General features: G+C 36.2%; 1 protein-coding gene across 2 annotated transcripts in view; it reads left to right on the forward strand.

The window, feature by feature from the left end:
* A1CF (APOBEC1 complementation factor) overlaps positions 1–25621 on the forward strand; it is a 75162-nt gene that overhangs the window by 15359 nt on the left and 34182 nt on the right. The window contains exon 2 of one of the 2 annotated variants that reach the window (XM_047761086.1): positions 10342–10485. In XM_047761086.1, coding sequence (XP_047617042.1) covers positions 10387–10485 — 99 coding nt within the window. In that variant the 5' untranslated portion in view covers positions 10342–10386. Of the gene's footprint in view, positions 1–10341; positions 10486–25621 lie in introns of those variants that run through there. The other variant, XM_047761087.1, reaches the window with a different exon arrangement.

The raw sequence follows: 25621 nt of genomic DNA on the forward strand, positions 1-25621 counted from the left end.
GTTTATTTCCGGATTCTCTGTTCTGTTCCATTGGTCTGTCTGTCTGTTTTGGTACCAGTACCACACTATTTTGATGACTGTGGCTTTCCCTACCCAGGCGTTTAGAACCTTCAGTAGAATTTTAACATTTTCCTCATACAGATTTTGTATATTTCACATTGTTTACTCTTATTTTATAAATCTTGATATTTTTCAGATTCTCCTTCATTTCATATTTTTTCTGTTTAACTAGGGACTATTTTTATAACTGTCCTTGTAGTAGTCTTTTACTAGTTCAATAGTGTATGGTTGATTTATTTATTTTCAATGAGAATGAATGATTACAAAATTTCACTATTTAGTATGATGTTTTCTGTGTGTTTCTAACGAAAATCTCATAGGTTTAAGGATTTTTATTCTATTTCTAACTTGCTAAAACTAATCTCTGTATTCTTATAATAAATGCATCATGTTTATTGTATATTAGACTTTTGATATTTTGCATATACAGTTCACACCTATGCTTGTGATATTGGTTCACAGTTTTCTGTTTTGTCACATATTTGTCTGGCTTTGTATCAGAGTTATGCTAAACTTGTCAAAATTTCATAAGTTGTCTGTTATTCTCTGCTTCAAAAGGTTTCTATAATAAAAAAAATTGAGTATATAAAACTCATTTAAGAAAACTTAAAGTTTATAAAACTCACCCAATAAAAACATCTGGACCCTGTGTTATTTGGGAGGAAAACAATGAATTTTTTCAACATAGTTTACAGTTATTATTTTATTCAAATTTTTAATTTACCCTTGAGGCAATTTTGAAAATTCAGAGTTTTCTAGGCAATTGGCTACTGAATCTAATTTGCCAATTTATTGATATAATTTTTTTCTTTAAAAGTCTTTTGATCTCTGGTTGATTCATTGTTTCCTTTGTTTTTAAAATAGTTTTCTCCTTTTTACCTCGTCAAGATTGACGGAGATTTACCCATCTCTTTGATTAGTTCTCACATGTGTTTATCAGGACTACAGAGTTTTCTGCTTTATTAATTTACTTTTTAAAATTATTTTTAAAACTCTTTCAAGATTTCTTTTAGCCTCTTTTGACTAATCAATTGACTATCACTTATTAGGAAATATTGAAAACAACAAGTTTCCTCAGGACAGAACCTTCACCACATCTCAGTTTTTGATGACTCGTTTACACTGACATTCATTTATTAACATAATTTAACTTATTTCTTAGATTAGAGTAAGAGCTGTATATGTATATTACGGAAAACTAAGTCAAATAAGCAAGAATGATAAAAATAATTTGCTAATGCATGACCCAGATACAACCAGTTATCCTTTTATAATCAGTCTTATGAATATAAAATCATAAGTCTTAATGAAATCATGCTATACATTGTTTTGTAACCTGTCTTTTCTTACTTAGTTATATTTCACAAATATATGCCTAAATATGTTCTATTAGAACATCAGGTTTATTCTCTGAACTGTACCACTGCTTAGTCATATATTTCTTTATCATTGTATATTTAGATTGTGTTTAATCTTCATTACAATATTAACATGCTTTGTGAGACACCACACACACACACACACACAGAGAAGACCTTACATTTTTCCTACTGAGAAAAGAAAACAAATGAAATAATTATATTACTAAAGCAGTATGAAATTCAAGATAATACATTAAAAACTGCACATCTTTTCACTTCAGACAGTTTCTAGAAAGGAGAATAACAATTCAGAGAACCACAGATGATGGCTAAAAATCAACCAAAGCAGCAGATAAGGAACAAACACTGTTTACCAAGTATCTTCTATTTGCCAAGCACTTTGTTAGATGCCTTCATATCCATTATCTGATTTATTTAATCATTTGTTAAAAAAAAAAGGAAAAAACATTTAGTATCATTGCTCCTAGTCTTATATAGGAAGCAGTGTCTTGGGATACTGAAAATCATGGTGGCACAACTAAAATTTAAATGCAAGATTGTCCTTCTCTAAAAATGTGAAACCTACTATAGAAGAACTTTGTCAATAATTACAAGTAAAATTAATATATCTACTACAAACAGCTTTTCTTTATTGTAAGCCTTGTCTAAGCCCAAACTGACAGTCCAGTTAAATGCATGACTCATTATTAATGTCTGAATAACATAAAAGAAATTCCGATTAATTTGATTTTTTTTTTTTTTTTGCTGATAAATATTGCTTTTTAAAAATAAGATGGCATGGAGTTCCCGTCATGGCTCAGTAGTTAACGAATCCAACTAGGAACCATGGGGTTGCGGATTCGATCCCTGGCCTTGCTTGGTGGGTTAAGGATCCTGCATTGCTGTGACCTGTGGTGTAGGTCACAGATGCAGCTCGGATCCTGCGTTGCTGTGGCTCTGGCGTAGGCTGGTGGCTACATCTCCAATTAGACCCCTAGCCTGGGAACCTCCATATGTGTCAGGAGCGGCCCTAGAAAAGTCAGAAAGACAAAAAAAGTTTAAAAAATTTAAAAAATAAAAAATAAAAATAAGATGCCACATATTATGACTTTGGGTGATGTTTTTACGGCTAAATTTTGGAATTTTATGTATGTATATTTTCTATTAATTTTGCTACAGCTCATGAAGCATGGTCAAATAAAGAGCTATCACATTAATTCACTTCCAAAATGAGCTTAGGATTGATTGTAAGCATTTTTCCAAAAAGGACATTAGAGCTAGTTTATATTTTTTTTATCAATACAAAGTAATTTTTACTTCGCCTCATTAGGTAAATATGTAAACTTTGGTCATAAATCCTTCACAAACCATTTCAATACAATTCAGAACTTCTGTGTAAAATTCTCAGGCGATATTAGAAGGCTGAAATTCATGATAAAACCACTTGCTCAACTTGCATGTTGCATAAGAGTTATGTTCAGCCTACATCATGCGACTTCAGTGCACAGTAAGACATTGGGGAAAGACTGGATTTGGTTTGGAGAGGTCCCAATGGCAAGTGAAGCTACAACCATCCATTTGAAATGCACGTGGGTACATTGCTAGTGTAGACCCCCATGTCTCCGCATTCACAAAGAACACGTCTCCTCTGCTTCCCAAGTCAGAAATAGCCTTACTTCCCATTCAGTATTCCTATCTGTCCACTTTGGAAAAAACAAAATAAAATTGAAATAATAATATTAATAACACTACTCCACTTCCTAACTCTAAATTGTCTAGAACAGCGCCTGCCATTGTGACCTGTGACAGATATTAAATATTTGTTGAGCTTTTTATTAAAGTTGAGGATAATTACTTCATTTAGTTTTCCAACAAGAAATCTAGCTTAGTTCTGTTTCTTTATCCTTCATCTCCTTCTGGTTCTTCTCTGCCGATCAATCACCATCAACCAGCTTTTGCTTTTCCAAGCTACTCTTTCTTCACTATTTAAGTGTGATTTTTCCACTGTGTACTTCTCTTACCTTTGTCTCATGTCTTGCCTAATTTACTATTTTGAGAGACTTTAAAAGCAAACAAATAAAAAAATTGTTTTGCCACTCTCTCTGTTTCCTAGCTGCCAACTCATGTTCCACTAGGGCATTAAGATCTTCCCACATTGCCATAACTTCAGGCACATCTAGATAATAAATATCACCTAAAATGCACTCAGAGTCTCAGATTTTTCCTTCCACAGCCTGGTTCTGTATTTGAGCCTTTGGCCGCACCCACAGCATATAGAAATTCCCAGGCCAGAGATCAAGTCTGAGCGGCAGCTTCAACCTATCTCACAGCTGAAGTAATCCACTGTGCCATAGTGGGAAATCTAAGCTCAATTTTTATATACAATTTTTATGTATAGTTTTCTTCTTTATAGATTAGGATTATAATTTAAGAGCAGCAGACGGTATCTTCCTGATAGCTCTACATTTGGAAAAGTCATCATCTACCCCCTACCTGCTTCTCTCTTCCCTCTTCCTCATCTTTGTTCCCTGCTACCTTCTCTGAGCCAGGACCCACTGGCACTGGCGCCATCAGGGTCAAGGGTCAGGAACAGCAACTCTGATCTTGCCCAATAGTGAACTCTGGAAATTTCTATTGATTAGTCTCAGCCAAGTCATGAGGTGAGCTGTTCGCTCCAATCCACCAGTGACTTTCAGGAAGACAGAAATCTTAAACCCCCAATTTTTTTTTTCCCCCATCAAAAAGGCACTTTTTTTCTTCATCGAATGGGCACTAACCTTGCAAATATAAAAACAGAAAGGCACTGAGAAAAAAAAAATTCCAAAGGTTAACTCTATTTTTCAATCACTTGGCATTTAAAATTTTACTCTTATGAAATTTTTCCTCTCCCAAATATGATGGCACATTCAAAAATGCAGAGAAATCACTCAAATCAATTTCTTATGTAAAGCAAATTCATTCTAGGACAGAACTTGGCAGGAAGTGAGTGGAACAAGAATAATGATAAGTGTTAGGAAATTTGATGCAGAATCATTTTACTTCCGATCCAGTCACTATAATTTGTAAAAAGCTGATCCAAGGTCTCCTGTTTGTTCCACAGGTATTTATTGAGCACTTAGCGTACTGTCAGAATAAGCCTTTTGGGCAAAGATGAGTACAGCATAGTCCCTACAATCAGGAAGTTCACAATTTAGTTAGGTAAGCAAATAATTATAGTGCTCCCTGCAAAAACCAAAGGATATACAAGCGTTCTTGAGAGCATTAAGGACGTGGCATCTAACATTACCCACAGGGAGTATCAAAAGAAGCATTACGGAGCAGACAGCATTTCCATCAAGTCAGGAAGTATTAACGGGGCCAACTGCTAATTGTGATGATGTGAGATGAGAGAAGGGAAAGGAAGGAAAGTGAAGGGAAGAGAAGAGAAGAAAAGAGAGGGAAAGGGCCTTTGAAGCAGAGATCCCAGATGTATAAGAAAACATGGGAATTCCTAGTGGTAGGTAGGGTATGTGAACGACACTAGAAGGGGAGTCTGGGAGCTAGTCCGGAAGAGATGATGTAGCATGCTAAGAACTTGGGATTTCATCCTCCCCATAAGAGGTTTTGCAATTCTACACCCTTGGAATTAGAGGTTAATTAAATGCTAATTAAATAATCAAATAACTAACACTTCCTGGGCAGTTATTAAATGTCAGGAGTCACTTTAAATATGAATACATTTAAAATAGTTAATCCTTAAAAACAACCCTATGACGTGGGAAATAATGTTTTCCTAAATTTTATGTTAGGAAACTGAGACTCAGTTTCCCCTGAATGGAGGCAGATGGACAAAAGAGGGGAACATTTCTACACAGCAGGTTTGGTGGCGAGTACACATTTGAACAAAGTACTTCTTTGCTAGGAAAAAAGGGGATGAGGAGACATTAAGGGAAGACTAATGAAAGGTGGCAGAGCTGGAAGAGACCTCTGGTTTTTCATATTATCGGCCCCTCCCTCAGCCCATTTTTAAAATGATAAAGAAAGGAGAAGAAGGGAAGGAAACTACACAGTGTCCAGCAGGACCCTTCTGACATCTTTTTGCTATTTCTCTTCTCCACTTCTCTTCTCCAGCATGAGTGATTAGTACCAGCAGGAAATCAGGTGGGAGGACCTTCCATATACTGGGCAGAACTAAACACTTCACGGTGTTTTATTATTTTATTCTCACATATAGCAATGTCACAGCTTGCCTGTTACCCCAATTCACAAATGAGCAAACAGAGAGAGGAGAGCCCATGATTCTTTAAATTCTCCATCCACCTTCCATTTCCTTGCCCCTTTCTTCTCTCAGCCTTCATTATCTTGATAATCGTGCTGTTTCACTAACCTCTGGAATTTGTTATGGCACAGTCTCTGAGAAGTTGCAGTCCTTGGTGGTTGCCTCTCTTTTTTTCATTTTATTTACCTATGCCTGACATTAGTCCAGCATTTACTATATTCCAGGAACGTTTCCAAAGCCCTCTCAACACATTTACCCATATAATATTACAACCCTAAGAGAAATCCTATTGCTTCCTCAGTGGAAGATACTGAGTTACCGAGAAGTTAAGGAACTTTTGCAGGGCACACAGTTGAACAAGGTCTAGTTTCAGGAGCTGCATCTCTGTTCAGGCTTCATCCTACTTGACTTAGCAGGACTTGGCACACCTGACCACTTACTTTTTTACATATAATGATTTTTATTTTTTTACATTATAGTTGGTTTACAGTGTTCTGTCACTTACTCGATCTCCAAATCCTTTTCCTACTTGGCTTCCAATCCACCTCACTCACTGGGTTTACCTCCTATCTTTCTGCTCACTTCATCTCATTCCCCTTTGCTGATTCCTCCTTGTCTCCTCAACTTCCAGAAGTTGGAGTACACCAGAGATTGGTTCTTGGACCTTTTTTTCTCACACTCAGTACCTAAGTGATATCCAATTTCACAGCTTAACCATCACCTCTCTGCAGGTAGCTGCCAAATCAACATCTGCTGGCTGTAAATATCCCATAAAATTCTGACTCATATCGAACTGTGCACTGGACCTCCTCATCTGATTAGCTAATGCAAATCTCAAAAATCAACTTGCTTCCAACCAAGCTCCTGCTCTTCTTCCAGGAACCTGCTATTCCTGGTCTCAGTTGTGGCAACTCTATTCCTCTATCTGCCCAGGTCAAAAAACTGGATGTCATTCTCGATTCATCTTTCTCTCACAATGCATCCAACTCATCTGTACAATATATTCCAAGACTTGATCATTCTGCCTCCACTATCACCACTCCAGTCCAAGCTACTATTACCCCTTACCTCTAGATGTCGCTGTGTCTTCTAACTGGTCTCACTGCTTCTCCCCTTGGCCCCTCCAACCGACTAGAGTTGAGGTACCACCTCCAATGCAAAATGTAAGAGACATCAAAAAAACTCAGGAATAAAGGCAAATGATATTTTAATGCCATATTTTTTAAATCAAAATTAATGCAAAGAATCCATGATGAACAGAAGGCAAAAAATAAATAAAAACAGGACTAGCACGTTTGCCTTACTTCCCTTGCCTCCCTTGAAGTCCCAGTCCTGCACCACCCACTTCAATGTGTTCTCAGTGGTTAGAGTGATCCTGTTAAACATAAGTAAATTCTTCACATCTCAGGGCAAAAGCCTAGGCCCTTACCACGTCCTACAAGACCCTTCATGACCTGGTCCGCCATTATCTCTCTGACCCCAGCTGCCACTTCTCTGCTCCATCCTCTCCACACAGTGTTTCATCAACAAGCTCCCACCTCAGGGCCTTCACACTTGCCAGACTGTCCTCCTGGAATGTTCTCCCCCAAAGACATTCCTCAGTTCACCCAGAGCCTTTCCAAAGTTCACTGTATCAGGACCATACTATCTAAAATTCCATCCGCCTCCCAACACATATACGTCATTCTTCCTCCATTCTTTACTTTTTTCTCCTCAGAAATTAATGTAAACACAGTGTGCATTTTGCTTATTTGTTTATTCTCTCTCAGACCCACTATAAAACTCCATGAGATTTTGAGGAGAAAGGGGTTCATCTTGCTCTCTGCTTTATCCCTAGTGTCTCAAGTAGTCTTGGATAATAGTAAATACTCAGTAAACAACTTTTGAGTAAGTGATAAATATTAATGAGCACTTTCCTTTAGCACCAATGGCCTTAATGCCTGCTATGTATAAGTTCTGAACTCTATTGTCTCAATGAATTACACTGGGAGCTACTCTTTCAAAATGCTGGGTCTCTATGCTCTCAAGCAGAAATGGACATAATACTGTAAATTAACTACACTCGAAAAATAAAAACATAAAGTAAAATAATTTGACCGTTAAAAAAACCTAAAATGCAGTAGTCTCAGATCTTAGGAATTTACAAGGTGTTAAATGTGCAAAACTTTTTTTTCAAATTCACCACATTTTTTTGATAAAAGTTTGACTTGCTTAAGAAAATATTTATCCTGGATTCAAGTTCACCCCCTTAGATTAGGTCAGTGTTGAAAGCGAGGGTTATTTTTGAGAAATCAACATTGAAGATCAAGTGTCTATTGTGGCAAAAATCTAAATTTTGTGTCTATGTCCTGATTCCAAGTGACTTGATACCATGTTGAGCTGTGGTACAGATTTTCTCAATAATGTCAAAGTGAACCTATATGTGATCAAAAGTCCTTTCTGATGTCAAAATATCTTTAATCATCTTTACTAATAATTAACCCAAACTAAAGGTAGGTTTTGCAAATAAAGCCTGTCATTTCACCATAAATTGCTATCTCCTGATGGAGAAGATGAAGTTCAGCAAAAAATAAATCTACAACTTGGTTGGAAGATAATAGACTTTGCCTTCAAACATCTGTAAGACACGCAAGACTAACCTCATCAAACCCCAGTCCGTCCGTGGGCCTATCTGCTCTTTGAGGTTAAGTCCAGCACTGAGGGAGCATTTGAGAGTATCCTGATGAAAAGACAATTTTAATAACATTTGGGAAAAGTGAAAGTGTTAGAATTAGTCTTAAAGGCTAATATTCTTCACAAATCTTCAAAATGTCTTTTGTGGTTTTATTCTTAAAGAGGATTTATATTATTTTTATAGACGTGTCTATGGCTGTATTTACCAGAGGTTTAGGATTATAAATTGACTACAAGTTTCATCTTGCCTCTATCTTGTCATATCCATAGAAAGAGGATTAATACTAGAAATGTGTCTGGAAAGCTATATGTCCAACCTGAATTGCTACCTATATATTAAACCACCACAATTAGAAAATACTTTTCAATTTGTCTTAGTCAAGATACAACATTAGGATGAAAACAAACAAAACAATGCCTCTTGCAAAGTAACAGACACAGAAATTGGTGTTACCTGAGTTAGCCAAATGTTCATAAAACACAGTGCCCTAAAACTAGGCAAAGAGTGAAGCGGGCATACAGACAGCACTAACTAAATACTTCTTGGGAGAATGAGTGAAACAGAATTGATCTGGGTCAGAAGCCAGAATTATGAGAAATGTCCAGGGCAAGAACGGCCATGCTTAAATATGCAGAACATGAAACTGTCCTATTCTAATAAGAGCTAGTGAATATTCTCACTGGAATCTCATTTTTTCCCTTTGGTATTCTAAATTATATTGAAGATATTACTTTCTAAATGATGCTTGTCTATTAGTTTGGGAAGCGTTTTATTTTATAACTTCAATAATAGGATACTTTGAAGCTGCATTGTACTGAAATGATTATCTCAGTTCCACTTTTGCCACCGTTTTTTACCCATTTGCTACATTGTTAATGGTCTATTTATTCTGAATCTTTGAATGAAAATAAAGCAGTATAGGAAATCCCATTGTATAGGACAGAAAAGTTTTTAAAGGGCCTATAGTGAAATACACTAAATTTGCATGATTCAAATCATTGTCAAAACAGGCTTCCTTTGTCTTGGCTGGCAGCATACATCAAGCAGAGTGAAAACCCAGCACGGAAACTTCACTGAGTCATTCCTACCCTAACCCAGCAGGTCATTGCCCTCCCCTCTGTACACAGGAGCCCCCATGGCCTTGCAACACCATGGCCTGGGACCTTCCCCATGGACATGTCCTTCCCCTGGAATCTGTTAATTTGAGCAACCATCATATTTGGAATAGGGGTTTGAATCATATTCCTAAGTAGAAAACACAGGTAATAAAATGCTGAAGTTACGTGTGTGTGTATGTGTATAAATTTGGAATTCCTTAGATTTTACAAAAGACTTCATGTCCTCTCCTGAGTGGTCTATGTGGTATATGACCCAGGTGCCAGTAGACCCTTCCAACACCACTCAAGAGGGTCCACTGTTCTTGTTTTATGAGAACCCATGTGTGACATTTTCATTTCAGAGTAGTTTGCATGATGACTTTAGTATAACTGATACCAGCACACTCTGATTTAGAAATTTACCTTTGGAGAATGAGCAGATAAATGTCTTGGGTAACACAGAGAATAGATAAATGAAGCAAAACCCTTTGGAATCTTTTCACAGTATCCTCACTGATTTGATTTAGTGACTATGCTGTTTTTCCACATCTACAAGAACCACTCTGTATATTCTTTTAATTGACAAGAATGAATTTGTTTTTGATCATTTAATGACAATCTAAAATAACTGGATTGAGAATTATGGACTTCATTCTAAGTGGGAAAAGGATATTATTCATTTTTGACTTTAAAATTTCAACTAAAACTGAAAAAAAATTAAGCTCTTTTTAATGAGGGCATATAACTGGGCTTGTTAGCGGGTGACTGTTAGTTACTCTAAACTTAATGACTCATTTATAGAGAATGTTTCCTAAAGATGTCCTTCATAAAAAGGACAAGTTTGGACTTGGCAATAGTAATTTACTTAATTTATCTTAAATTTGGTTTCAGTGAGCAACCCTAATTAACCTGATTTTTTGCTGATAATCACTCTCAATGGAATCAAATCACAAATCCGGGGATGGATTGAGCGGCACCCAGAAGGAAGCAGCCCTCCGCGCACTGGTCCAGCGCACAGGATATAGCTTGGTCCAGGTAGGAACTTCTTGTGACATCTGCTGAGACTCACCACTGCATTCACAGAGTGATGGGAACAACTAGTGGCCCAAAGGTGCAAAATGCGATGGGTCAGTTGTATACCTCTTGAGATGGATGTTCCTTTTCAGGAGGGGGGAAGAAAGCTGGATCCTTTCAGTTTTGTAGGTGACTTGCAGGTGATGTTCTTTCTCCTCTGGGTTATCAACTCAATCTTGCCTTGTCAGTCGGAAGCAGAAATAGCATTCACAGTCATGAAGACGTTCAGTTTTGAAAGGCCAGTGTTGTCTAAGAAAAGGCAGCTGGAATTTACTACCCAGGACTTTCAATGAAATAGAACCAAGATGGTGTTCCAAAATTCTGCAGAAAACAAACTATGCAGGAAGTTTCCAGAGATTTCTGAATGTATATGTAATATGACTTCTAGATAAGGAATCCACGGACTGACCATTTGGTGAGCCTAGCTAGCTATTCTAGGATGCTTGTTTGTTTTGGTTTTGGGTTTTTTTTTTGTTTTTTTTGTTTTTGCTTTTAGGGCTGCACCTGTGGCATATAGAGGTTCCCAGGCTTGGGGCCGAATTGGAGCTGCAGCTGCCAGCCTACGCCACAGCCACAGCAATTCCAGATCAAAGCCACATCTGCGACCTACATCACAGCTCACAGCAATGCTGGATCCTTAACCCACTGAGCAAGGCCAGGGATCAAACCTGAATCCTCATGGATACTAATCAGTTTCGTTTCCACTGAGCCACAATGGGAGCTCCCCAGGCTGTTTTTTCACAACACCTACCTAATCAGGTTAGGATATATAAAAATTTGTCTCCATGTTCAGGATTTTTGAAAAGGAAACAATGAAAAAATATCCTAAAACTGTTTACTCATAGTCATTGGTTTTTTTAAGAGTTATCTGTAATTTATTATTGTCTTTATGATAACCTCTTTGAGAGAGCTTATGATACATTGAAAAGCAAACTAGAATGACATATAAACTGATTATTTGAAGCAATAATGTTGCCTTCTTAATGTTGTTCTTTTTTACATAGTAAAACTAAGTATTTTAATTCTTAGCTATTGTCTCTCACCCACATACTTTCCAAACTTAACACAAATCTCTGTGCTAAAAGAATATGAAAGTCATATATGGATAACAAAATATACAACAGTGCCTTTTATGACGTGTTCCTTTGTCAGATCAGTTGAAAATTAAATGTATACTTTCCAGCAGTCTTAAAAGGCATAGCATGCTATGTTAGAGATAATATGATGCTCAAAGATATTTATAATTTTTCACCCTAATTAAGAATATTTATTTAAGCTTTTTAAGATTTCAGAAAGTATTGTTTCATGGAAGACTTCTAAACATTTCATTTAAGTCGAGGGAGATAATAATGTATTATCAATTTTTAATACTTAATAAAGTCTATTTTGGTATCGTTAATAAACTTTTAAATGCCTTGATCTGCAAATTTAACGTACTTCAAAATGAATGCCAGATTGTAAGTTTGTATGCACTCTTCTCTCATATAAAAGGGTATTTCATAATCCATAGAGAAAATTCTTTGAAGTTTGCACTCTATAAAAATATACACTTAGAGTAGTAATTTTTTCATATTTGCTCAGGTACAGTTAGTTGCAAAGGTTTTTCCTTTTGCAATCAGCAATTTCATAAATGTTATAACTCAAAAATATTTTAAATCAGTTTATCTTTTTAACTTTTTTGTATCTGAAACATTCATGAAAAGACAATAGTAGTGGAAAGCATTTAAATCCTTTTGAAAAGGCATTTGTCAATATTCATACACAAGGATATTCCCCCTCCAGAAACAAATCTCTAAAGATCTGAAATACAGGAGTTCCCATCGTGGCGCAGTGGTTAACGAATCCGACTAGGAGCCATCAGGTTGTGGGTTCGGTCCCTGCCCTTGCTCAGTGGGTTGACGATCCGGCGTTGCCGTGAGCTGTGGTATAGGTTGCAGACACGGCTCAGATTCTGCGTTGCTGTGGCTCTGGCATAGGCTGGTGGCTACAGCTCCGATTCAATCCCTAGCCTGGGAACCTCCATATGCCACGGGAGCGGCCCAAGAAATAGCAAAAAGACAAAAAAAAAAAAAAAAGATCTGAAATACAATGACAAAAACATATATAAATCTGTTTAGTGGGACACTATTTCTAATATCTCAATATCATAAACCTAAATATATAAAAGGAAATTATAAACTGAATATCTAAGTATGTTCAACAAGAAGAACTTTATGAGAAATAATCTTAAAATAATGTAAATTGCCTATTTAATTTTATTCCAGGCACTGGTTCTTTTTTTTTCCCCCAGACGAAAATCAGGGCAAGTCTCATGATTTTTCTGGTAACTTTCAGCTAATAAAAGATCCTCCACTAAATAATTAATATGTCTAGTCCAGTATAATAAAAACTTGACTTCAAAGTTAAAGCAATTTCCCTTCCCAAATATGTCAGGGCAGAGGGCAACTTTTATTTGTTTCTCCTCTGTAATTTCAGAAGTTCAGCTTCCTACCCCCATTTACTCACTAGAATTCCTGCCTCAGTTGAAGCAGAAGGGAGAGATAAAAGCAAAGAAGAGGGGACAGGAAACTTTTTACTTGGCTTATCTTGGTCCTGGGCTCTGGGCCTGGCAGGTGTAAAAGCTCCTGAGATCCTTGGAGGGTCATTAGACAAGTCCTTAATTCCACTGCCAGTGGTCCCTCACCTAGCTACAGTTTGTGCTGGCTAGAGGCCACTTTCCTAGGCTTCAATCTCTTTCTGCAGAGCTTTTTTTTTCTTTTTTTGTCTTTTATCCTCTTAGGGCTGCACTAGCAGCATACGGAGGTTACCAGGCTAGGTGTCTAATCAGAGCCGTTGCTGCTGGCCTACGTGAGAGCCACAGCAACACCAGATCCGAGCCGTGTCTGCAACCTACACCACATCTCAGGGCAATGCCGGATCCTTAACGCACTGAGCAAGGTCAGGGATCGAACCGGAAACCTCATGGCATAGGGAAGTTCCCAGGCTAGGGTTCAAAACAGAGATGTAGCTGCCGGTCACAGTCACGCAGGATCCAAGCCGAGTCTTTGACCTATACCACAGCTCATGACAATGCTGTATCCTTAACCCACTGAGCAAGTCCAGGGATTGAACCTGCATCCTCATGGATACTAGCTGGGTTCATTACCGGTGAGCCAGGATGGGAACTCCCTGCAGAGCTTTTTTCAACACTCCAAACATCCCTCTTGGAAGAAATGGAAGATCACCCCCAATTCCTACATGTGGCCAAATTCTCATCCCCTGGAAACACACATTCTGACCCAGTAAAATCTTCAAGTGCAGGTGACACAAAGCAAGCACCTCTCCTTCAAACGGACACCAAAGTATTAGGCCAACAATGGCTCACCTTTACATATTTTAGGAGGGAGTTATCCCACCAGCCTCCTGTGTTCCCAGCTGTAAGGAGAACATATCAAGCTCTCTGAGTGGTTTCCTTACTCCTCTCCCCTGCTCTAGGGGAGCTGAAAACACCTTAAAAATACCTCCCACTTAGGAGACACTACGATTCACAACACACCATCAGTGGACTTCAAATATCTCTGAATCAACTCCAAAAATCCCTCTAAAATTCTTTGATATATATATTTTTTTTAACTTAGGGATGGGGAAGGGTAGAAGGTGTTCAGTTAAGAATGTCAAACAGTTACATAATTTCCCGCTACCTCCTTGTCCTGTTTGGTGGTCCAGTGACAGTTTCACATCCAAACCAGAGGCCAAAAGAATTCCATTCCATCTTAAAATCCTGTTATAAATGAAATAGCATTCAGTCACTAAGTGATCATTTAGACAAATCTGCAGGACATAAAATTTTAACATATTAAAGCTAAGTGAAAAGTTTGCAAATAATAAATTTTAAAAAGAGACTCCAGGAGCAATGGGGATCATTTCATAAACCTAATAATTGAAGAAGATTTGCACTAGAAAAAAACAATAGGGCTATTTTACCTTTATAATTTAAAATGTTTTTAACTAAAATATATAGTCAATGTGCATATTAATTTGATCTTATATATTCAACTACATTCAGAAAACATTAATAATGAGGATTTAGGTCACAGGTTAAAAATAATTACAAAATAGTAAACATTTGTTGGACACATACCTTCTAACTGCTTTGTGTCTATTAATGCATTTAATTCTAATAACAACACTATGAAGTAGTTAATAGGATCATCTCCACTTTCCAGATAAGGAAAACAAGGCCCAATGAGGGTAGGTAGCTTGCCCAAGATTCATAGGCCATAATTCTACTGTGATTGGCCAAAACTTCTGGCAAAATTTATAGAACTAAGAACTGTTAGAATGTTATCTTTAAGAATGCAATTTTAGAGACTAACACGCCAGAGCATACTAAAAATTTTTTGTTGAGCTTAAACTTTGCAACATGATTCACCTTAAGTAATTCTTATCTGTTAAGAGAATAACTATTGAATCATAAATTTTCTGGTAACACAGAAACCTAAAATTCTGAAACCTAGCTATTAAGATCTAAATCCTCTAATCAAGACGGAAATATATACAGGACTTGGTTCAATCATTTTGAGTGAATTGGAAAATCCCTTCTGATTTTGGCTGAAAAGTACAAAGTCACCCAAGACTTCAAATCAGAGACCTATAGTTTAACCTAGTCTCTATCACACACAAGTATAATTTCTTTTTAATTCTTTTTAAAATTGATGTATAGTTAATTTGCATTGCTGTGTTAGTTTCAGGTGCACTGCAAATTGATTCAGTTGTATACATATTCTTATGTATACATATTTTTTTCAGATTCTGCTCCATTATAGGTTATTATAATATATTGAATATAGTTGTCTGTGCTATACAGTAGGTCCTTATTGTTTACCTATTTTAAATATAGTTGTAATTATATGTTAATCCCAAATTCAAGTCCCTTAACTGCTCCTGACCTTAGTTTCCCAGAAGGTTGGCTAGAACCTATTCTACTCTTACTCAAGATTTTGTGACTCGGTCTGCTCAACCTAGCTAGAAATCTAGGCTAACTGGAAGAGGAAACCAATGCGTATTGAGACACAGGTTCAAATTCTTTACAATTTAGGGAAAATCCTTCAGCCTTCTTAGTATTTCAGTTTTCCTATTCTGGATTAGAGAAAACATGAGTCTCATCATTAAAAAAAGAATATCAGGTTTATGTTTAAAAAAATATCTGCACAAAAATAAAGATAATTATATAATTCAGGGAACCTGCCCATAAATGATATTTGTAAAAGTTATGGCAAGTTATAGGGTTGAAGGATTTGCTTATGCTGTATCTTTGCTTTCTCTGATATTGAATGCTGAATACTTGCAAAACAAGAATTCAAAATAGAGGGTGACTAATTTGTGCTTTCTTATCACTAGCAGGACAAATACAGCTGTCAAAAATAGAATTTTGCAAGTTACTTAATAACATGGGCCAGCCTTTTATATCCAAACTGATGCAATAAAACATGCTTGTGAGAATTTGAAAGTATGCTTTGTGACATCCTTTTTAATAATAACTGGATATCTTTAGGTATTGACAGCCAAAATTTTTACCAAAGTTCTTTAAAGGACAAAAGAACCTTAATGCTATACTCTGCATATAGAAGGTCAATAAATGTTATTGATAAAAATTGTGTAATGTTGACAAGTTAAACTTTCAACTTAGTTGCATTATGCCACATAGATTTGGGAAGTGTGCCACAATGTTAGCTTGTAAACAGATTTTGTCTCCAGGCAATAGAATTGTGTGGGGGGCCTTGTTTTATCCCCCTACACTCTCACTCTTAACTGTACTTCCTAGATTTTCTACTACCATATATTTGAGAGTCAAAAGGAAAAAAAAAAAATCCCATTAGATGATCCTTTTCTCCACAATGCATTACTAATGTAGGGTATAACATCTGTGACACATGATGCTCCTTCCATATGGAATTTTCTCCTTAACACTAGGAAAATACATTTTCATAGATGAACATTTTTGGAAAACTTTCCACCAATGTTGAGTCAGTCTACATCATTTTTAATTCTACTACAACTAAAGCTAAATATATATTTAATAAAGATCACCCTCAAAACTTTTAAAAGTAGACTCAGGACACTTATATATTAAGTGATTTGAAATATGGTGTGTATTAACACTGTCTAATTTCCCTATGGATATAACTTATTTTCTAAAAGTCATTACAAGACAATGTGGTATGATAGTCCTATTGCTTGCTTATCCCAGTGGTTGTCCTCAACAAACAGCTTTCTTGTTTTTGTTTTTCTGTTTTGTTTCCTTAGTTCCTATTTTTAAGTTAGTGTTAGGCCTTGGGATTATAGAAATATATAGTGTAGCAGCTGGCCTAAAATGCATATATAGCTGCAATAAAATTAATTTATCAAGAATTTAAAAGGACAACTTAAGACTGCATTAAATGAGCAATATAGCTGTGTGTTACCTTTCTGTTTAGAGCCTTAAAACTGCCCACAGTCCCTAACCTAAGGAATGAAGACAAATATTTAGAAATAAGGATGTTCCTCATAGTGGAGCTTAAAAATATTTGGACATATCCTAAATGTCCAATAAAATATTACTGGTAATATAAAATATGTCACCTGTATATTTCCAAATTATATAGTCACTTAAAACTGATTTCAGAGCATGGAGAAATGTGCAAATTTTAATATTTAATTAAAAATCAGAATGCAAAACTATACATATCAGTTTACAAATCATAGTTTAAGAAATATTCGCACATGGAGTTCCCATCATGGCGCAGTGGAAGCGAATCTGACTAGGAACCATGAGGTTGCAGGTTTGATCCCTGGCCTCGCTCAGTGGGTTAAGGATCTGGCGTTGCTGTAAGCTGTGGTGTAGGTCACAGATGTGGCTCAGATCCGACATTGCTGTGGCTGTGTCGTAGGCCAGCAGCAACAGCTCTGATTAGACCCCTAGCCTGGGAACCTCCATATGCCACAAGGGCAGCCCCCAAAAGGACAAAAGATAAAAAAGAAAAAGAAATATTCACACAAAAATATCGGAAGGTAATAAAATATAATTTCTGAGGGTAGTTTGTTCTTTCTTGGGCTCATCTTATTTTCCAAACTTTATAAAGTTAATAATAGAGATTATTTTAAGTTTTTACTTATTTTTAGGGAAAAAAAATCTCATGAAATAGAAAAAAAATTTCTAAGAAGCATTCAATTAGGAATAGGAAAGTTGGAAAAATTTCACTAAGAAAACTTCATTATTGAAGCTGGATGACAGGTGTTTGGGTTCATTGGGCTAGTCTTTCTAATTCTTTATATATTTGTTTTGTTATGTTTAATATTGATATAATCCAACTCTTTCATTTTGCAGTTGGAAAACAAGCTCCAGAATTATACAATTCAGTAGAGATATAAGCCAGAGATCAGCAAAATGACCCATGACTCAAATGTGGCCACAGCCTGTTTTTGTTATGTTTGCAGGCTATGAGTGGCTCCCACAATTTTAAAGAATTTTCTTTTTTAATCCTAAATTATCAACTATCTGGCCTTTTACAGAAAAAGTTTGCTGACTTCCAACTCCTATCCTTCTGTTGCTCTGTTAGAAGTTAATTCATAGTTTCTAAAGAAAACTTCCTATAACATGGATGAGTGTTTAAGATTCCTTATAGGTAGGGGGAGCACCCCACCTTGTCTGACCCACTCAAGACTGAACCCTTATTCATTCACTTATGCATTCATTTATTGATCCCATAAAGAGAGACATAGCACTTGCCTTCATGAAAATTACTCATGGGAAGACAGAAAATAAATGAGAGATAAAATAATGACAGATCATAGTAACTGCTATGAACGTCATAAACCAGGTGGAGAGACAAAATGATGAGTGGTCTTCTAAGATGACATTGAAGATGAGACTTAGATGATGCGGGCAAGAAACATTGCAAAGAGCCAAGGACAAAACAGCATCCTTAGCAGAGAGCACCACTTGGATTGACCAAATTATTTATAAAATGTCTTCCCTTTCAGCAGGGAAGACATTTTTGGGTCTTAATTTCAAAAATCCAGTAAGAGTGAAACTGATAAATAAGAAATCACTGCGCTTCATCCTTATCTTCCTTTTTCTTAATCAGCCATCAGACTGGGAACCATTCCCTCAAACCAGGAACAAAATACAGACTTTAATTCCTGTTTCTAACTTTGCTTTCAAGGCATGTTCTCTGATGTGGAGTTTCACCTCAATCATATATTTTAATTCTAACTTATTCAATTCCTCAATAAATCAGTACAAGCCAAAGGATGGCACTAGATCAGCATAAATCTGATTAGGATACCATGTCTCTGCTCACTGTGCCTCAGATTAAGTTAACTCCCCTATTTCTCTGATTTAGTATAATGTGCTTTAGTAACTTTCCTTGGGTATTTTTCAAATTGCAATTTTTTTTCTGTAAATAATACAACAACAACAAAAAAATAAGTAACTTAGCATCCCCGAGTTTATAATGGACTTCAACTAGACTTGCTCAGCAAGAAGCAAATGGAAGAACACTGTGACATTGACATTTTTTCAAACCACCACACAGAAAATCCTAGGGACAGAAATATGAATTTGACTTCATAGTAAAATATAGCTCGTGAGTTCAACTTTTTCTTCTATTGCCTGTCTTTGCCACCTGCTCACGTCCCTGCTATCCAAGGACTTAAGTCATCCATCAAGTGCATGGACACCAATTCTTTAAATAGACAGCACTAAGCATGAAAACAGGATGGGACCAGTAGCTCATCACATGCATATGTTTCCCTAAGCTTCTCACTCCAGCCACCCACAGGCTAACTCCACTTTCATGCTCCTAAGAAGCCTCGCTTCTATTAGCCAGCAACACCATAGCCTGGTGCTAAAGATTCCAAATAAAGGAGCAGTTTTGTGAATAATTTTGTGGAAAGTGTGTGTACCTGGAATGTTATGGGAACGTTGGGATCCCAAGAAATAGAAATACATTCCAGGCACTGTTTCCCAACAACAATGAATTTCTCCTCAAATAGCCTCATAGAAAGTTGGTTATGTACAAGGTCTTCAATATAAGGTTCAAAATCTTTGCAAAATAAGAATTATATTGCTTTCCTCTAAACAAGAAGCACATGAGGTTTTCCATTTTATCAGCTGAAAACTTGAAAAAAATTTCATGACTCAAGTACCCAGAAGCACTGATGACAGTTTGGGACTTTAGACTTTGCAGGCAACCTTAGGATTTTTTAAGTTGTTATCTGTTGGTTTAAATACTAATCCACAACCAAAATTAAGTGGCTCTTCATCTTCAGAAACTAAAATCTTGTTATGATGTGCAAAGATAGCTTTCTAACAGACTAAGGGAAAAAAAGTGAGACCACAATGTCATCATGAATTTATGTGGGACTTTACCAGTTGTGAATTTTTTAAAGGGATCAGGGCAGAGAGTTGAAATTATGTTAAAGGATGTTAAATGTACATTGTTGGGACATTATATCTTTGACTTTCATAGTGAGAGAATTATTCCACTTTCAATACTCTTTTAAGCTTTCTGATGTACGAAGCTGTTGAGATACATCTCAAACACCTCTCCAGCCCCTGCTAATTCTTTTTAAACACACAGCAGTTTAGGGCTCAGAGCTTTTAGCAGACAACTATGTCTGGTTAGAATTTGATCAGAGTTTCCTTCTTTTGCAGTTTCTTTTATAATGACCTTCCTTTTGAGGTAAATGATACTCCACTTATGAGAAGGCTATTTTCTTTTTTGCATAAGCTTAAGAAAATGAATCCATGCAAAAAAAAGTCATGAAGTCATTAACAGACTAGGTATCAAGTGTATATGCAATTAGGGACACACTGATTTTAAAAATCCTTACATTTCCTTTGAGGATCCCATTGGCTAACTCAAAAAAAAATATATCCAATGAACATTTTTCCATATTTAAATATGGTGAACATCAGCCTCCTTTTCACAAGCATCCTGATACCCTTCCAAGACCTCTGCAATTACCTAGTCAACCCTATTCCCTTACAAATGAAGAACTTCAAGTCCGGAAAGATTTAGTGCCTTACTGAGTCCTATAATTACTATATAAAATTTCTCACATGCTAAAAAACAAGCACATTAGATGGAATTCTTCTTGGCATATGTTGAACTAGGAAAGGATAGAAGAGCAGTTAACCCAAACCAAATGTCTTTATCTGCATGTGAACAGCTTTATGTCATTTAACCAGATCTCCAACTACTATAATATTAGTCAATTCAAAAAGGCAAAGTGTATCTGTAATCAGAAATTGGATGGGCCTATTGAATAAATTACATGTTCCAAAAATATAGGAGTTCCCATCGTGGTGCAGTGGTTAACGAATCTGTCTAGGAACCATGAGGTCGCAGGTTCGATCCCTGGCCTTGCTCAGTGGGTTAAGGATCTGACATTGCCATGAGCTGCGGTGTAGGTTGCAGATGCGGCTCGGATCCTGCGTTGCTGTGGCTCTGGCGTAGGCCGGTGGCTACAGCTCCGCTTCATCCCCTAGCCTGGGAATCTCCACATGCCGCAGGAGCGGCCATAGAAAAAGGCAAAAAGGCAAAAAGGCCAAAAAAAAAAATATATATATATATATATAAGCTCAAAATGGAGAAAGGAGAAAGGACTCACCAAAGCTTTCATCTAGTTATTTTTTAGATGCAACTTACAGGTTCCTGTAGATTGCAGCAGTGTAACAAGACATGTGCCCAGAGCCAGAAGGGAGCATAAGCAGAGCAAACCCTGGTCTTAGATAATATATGCTTTGTAGTCCATCATTAGTGAACTCCATCACAAATGTGAACAGAAGGTCTTAGAAGTTAACTGGCATTTTACCTGTTGCCTCATGTAAAACATATATACATACTGTAAAAAAATATTTTGTGATTTCTAATTTTGTATAAAGATATTCTTGAATTTAATATCTACATGAATTGGACAAAAACTTATAAGAAGCTTTAAAAAATACAAGTTGTTTTTAAAGCTTGTTTGCTTTTAACTACTTGAGCCACTAAGATACTGAATCCTAAAGGGTAGTTGTCACACATAATCCTTACACATAAAGGAAAAATATCAGATGATACTATTAAATGCATCATTTGATAACAGATTATCTCTGCCTCCATAAGACAACTAATTACTTGAAATGAAATTTGGACTATTTTCCTAGACCATTAGACTTCAACAGTCAGTCTTCCAAGGTGATACAGGGACATGGATCACAATATGCTAATAGTTACTTTCATGGATGAACCATAACATATATTTGTTTAAGATCAAACATGGGAGCTCTGTGAAGATTGACACAAATAGACAAAATTTTCAAGAGCCGAAATCTATTTGCATATTTGATATTTTTGCCATAAACACATAATACAATGATATTTATTTGAATTCATTAAATAACTTGAATAGAAATACTCATTTTTAAAAGTAGACTTTTTATCTTGTATAAATAGAAAGGTTTTGTGTGATAATTATAGTTTTCTAATGTTCAATAAGTGCAAAACTATTAAAATAAAACACCAATATATAAACTACCCAATATCACCTCACATATACATTTTGAGAAACACTAGGCTGTATGAAGATAAAGCTAAATTTACCTTCATGTATTATGTTCACGACTCAGCTTTTCTTTGTCTTTAACCATAGGTCCGCATTTCTACAAATTTCAATACCTTACTCACTGTCTTTATATTATAATTGTTATTGTTCTATTTTTAGAAAAATATCTTTGACTTGCAAAGATTGTAAAAACTAGCTAATAAGGGGAATGCCAACTTCCACAGCACATAAGTTAAATAAGTTCTGCCTTCTAATAATTCTCAGCCTAAAACAGATTTTATTAACATGAAGTCACTGATCTTGATAACATGCATAGGTAAACGAACAATATGCAAAATAGATTATTACCTTTTATACAGAATTAACAAAATGAACTTTCACTATAGCACAGTCTCAAACAACAATAATGTCATAAGCAGACCAAAGGTAAAAGCACATCTATGAGGATTCTTTGGTACCTCTTATTTAAGGCCCCTTAGATTTCTCTTGAACCCTATCCCATATTGAGATATATAGATGGTATACAGGTAGAAGATAACAGAAATAATATCTAATAAAGAACTTTTTTCAATCTCACAAATCAACCACTGAAAACATATGGTATTAATTTATGAACTGCAATAGACACAGTCCAGAGAGCTGTTCTTGATGCATTGGCATCAACTGTGAGAAGAAACCACAAGGGTTTGGCTGTGGAACCATTGCTCTTGGTATAGCACTGGTAACTGGTATGCTTGTGAAGGCTAAGAAATGCCACCAAGCATGGGTAAACTGTGCAGCACCTGAGCAAATAGGAGTAGAAATAAATATAAACACAGTCAATTGGAAAATGGGTAGGAGAACATCTGAAAACAGTTTAGTAAGGAAATACACAATTTCTTCCTTCTTTGCAATAAAAACAAAGGATGAAAGGAAGCTACAAAGATGATTACAGATTTGGAATATAAAATTTCCAAAGAACCATTTAAAAGGAATTGAAATTACTACTCAGGAAAATAGACTGAATGAGGGGCTCATTAATTAAGGTCCTCCTAGTTTATGAATGGGCTCATTTATGTGAGACAATCAACCATCTGGTGTCCATGTTGGATGAAATTGAACAAAAAACTATGTGTGACACACAACATACAGAATGATGAGACTGGGAAGCCTGAGAAGCAAAGTCATCATGACTGTTGAAGAGTATGTATGCCCAATTCACCAGGTTGAGAATCAAAGGTTCTTTAGCCTGGAGTTTTCTGCAATAAATTAAACCAATGTAACTTTAAGAAAGTCACATAGTATCTCTGGACTCCATTTTCTCATCTGTAAAATGAGCATATTGGGCTAAAATAAAAAACAAGGAAAAATAATGTTGTCGCTACAAACGCAGACTCAGGATTCAAATTCTGTCTTTGTCACATACTGCTTGTATGTCTTCGGGCACATTCTGCACCTTAGGTGTCTCACCTACAAAATAAAAATTATAGTATCATCCTCACATGTTTGTTGAGAAGATTAGATGGATTAATACATGGAAAGCACTTGGCCCAGTAGCTGATTCTGGGTTGGCTGTTGTTTTAGCTGTTCTTTCTTGCTGATGTTACTGTTATGTGCAAACAATGGAAGTAAACTCTGACTGAGAAAAGCAGAAAGGGGGGAAAGGAGTTTAAGCAGAAAAGGAGTTTACTAAAAGGGTACTTACTAGTTTACAGAAAATTTTGGATTTGGAAAACTAGATTCAAGAATAAGCTTTTAGGAATGAAACCCCAAACCACACCACAAATCTGGTATGATGAGAAAATGTATCCTCCACCATGGAGGGCTCAACATTAAATTTACCACCTTGACAATCTCTGCACTAGGACCTAATTTTGCTTTATTAGAACCAATGACTGCCCCAGAGTTGCAAGGGGCAGTAGGAAAGCAAGCATGGCATTTTTAGCTCCTTTAGGAAAAAGGCAGTTTTGTCCAGATTTCCCAGATATATAAAAAAGATCAGATGCCACATGGCCAAAAGTAACTGTCTATGTGTCCTTCGTGCTAAGATGTATAACTTAGAGCCATTTATTAAAGATTGGATGGTTTTATCCAAGGTCAAGAAGATGGTATATAAAATTTATTAAAGACTCTTTAAGGCTTATAGTATCTGTGACAGAAGGGATTTCCAAATATTCTTAACAAATAAACTGAGTGACTGGATAGGTTCAGGATCCAGTATTTAAATTAAGGCCACTGGAGTTATAGTTAGAATTAAGTCTTTAATTTGTAATTTACGTACTTGAAAGTTTTCACCTCTTGATGTGTGGCTAGAGAGAATAAATGTTTTCCAAGTTCTGGATTGGAAAAATCACAGATCCCAGAATTTAATGAATATTTTCTCATGGTAAACAAAAATCTTTACTCTTTCTCTCTCAACTAGTAATACATCTGTGCTGCTGAGGGGAATACACCCCACAAGAAGGACATCGATCAGGAGAGGAAAGAGCAATTATAACTGGGCTTTATCTATTTTAAACTCCTCAACTATAAAAATAGTGCCTAAAATACCAGCAATCCAGCTCCCAATCATCCTTTATGAGTGATGAACAACTATTCTAGCCCCATAACTATTGCCCAGTGCATCTTAAATAGGCCTGGACCTCCAGCACTGCATTCCAAGCCCAGTGACTTTTTCACAGGACAAATCTCTCTTAGGGTCTAAACTTCATGGCGTCTCTGCGCCATTCAGACTCTTGGTCATCCCCCAAAATATTCTTGGTGAATTTATTCCAAGTGTTTATAGAAACAACAGAAAGAATTAATTATCTCTCCTACCTAATTATTTTGGCTCATGAATAGATGGCTCCTCCTATGCATAAAATATGCATGAAATAGTTTGGTGATGTTTTTAGTAATTAGAGAAAGAAAGTTGAGGGAAATCATTAAAGGTCAATCCTCTTCCTATTTATTTTCAAGCTATCGGACAAAGCTGGTCAAAACAGAAATTCTGGAATAGCCACTTTACTATTATGCAATAAAAAAAAGTTTGGTTTCCTCAGCCTGAAGAGTAAAAATATTGCAAATTTATCCTAAAGGTATTCCAATAATACTGAATAGTATATCTCCAGACATTTAATTTCTACAGAAATGGGATCAGCATCAACCAAGTGGTGACAGTCGGTCCAAAGAAGTGGACTGTAGTATCTCAATAGAAATATGCCTCTCTGTAAGCAATAGGTATGAGATTTGTATAATAAAATGACTGGAAATTGGAAAGGATTTAAATGCAGCAGAGAGTGAGCCTGATAATTTTTTCATAAATAAGTACTTAAAAATATGAATCTATTATGAGGGATTAGACTTCTATACAACACAACAGAATGGAGTAGGAATTAAGCTGATGGACTCTGAAACCAGATTGCCTGGCTTCCAATCATGACTTCTCCACTTCCTAACCACGTGGTCTTGGCAAATTATTTCATCAATGTGGGCTTCAAGTTCTTCTGTAAAATGAGGATAGTAATAGTCTTTAACCCATGATATTGTTTGAGAATTAGAACAGTGT

The sequence above is a fragment of the Phacochoerus africanus genome, chromosome 15 (genome assembly GCF_016906955.1).
Source record: "Phacochoerus africanus isolate WHEZ1 chromosome 15, ROS_Pafr_v1, whole genome shotgun sequence".
In the NCBI taxonomy this organism is placed as follows: domain Eukaryota; kingdom Metazoa; phylum Chordata; class Mammalia; order Artiodactyla; family Suidae; genus Phacochoerus; species Phacochoerus africanus.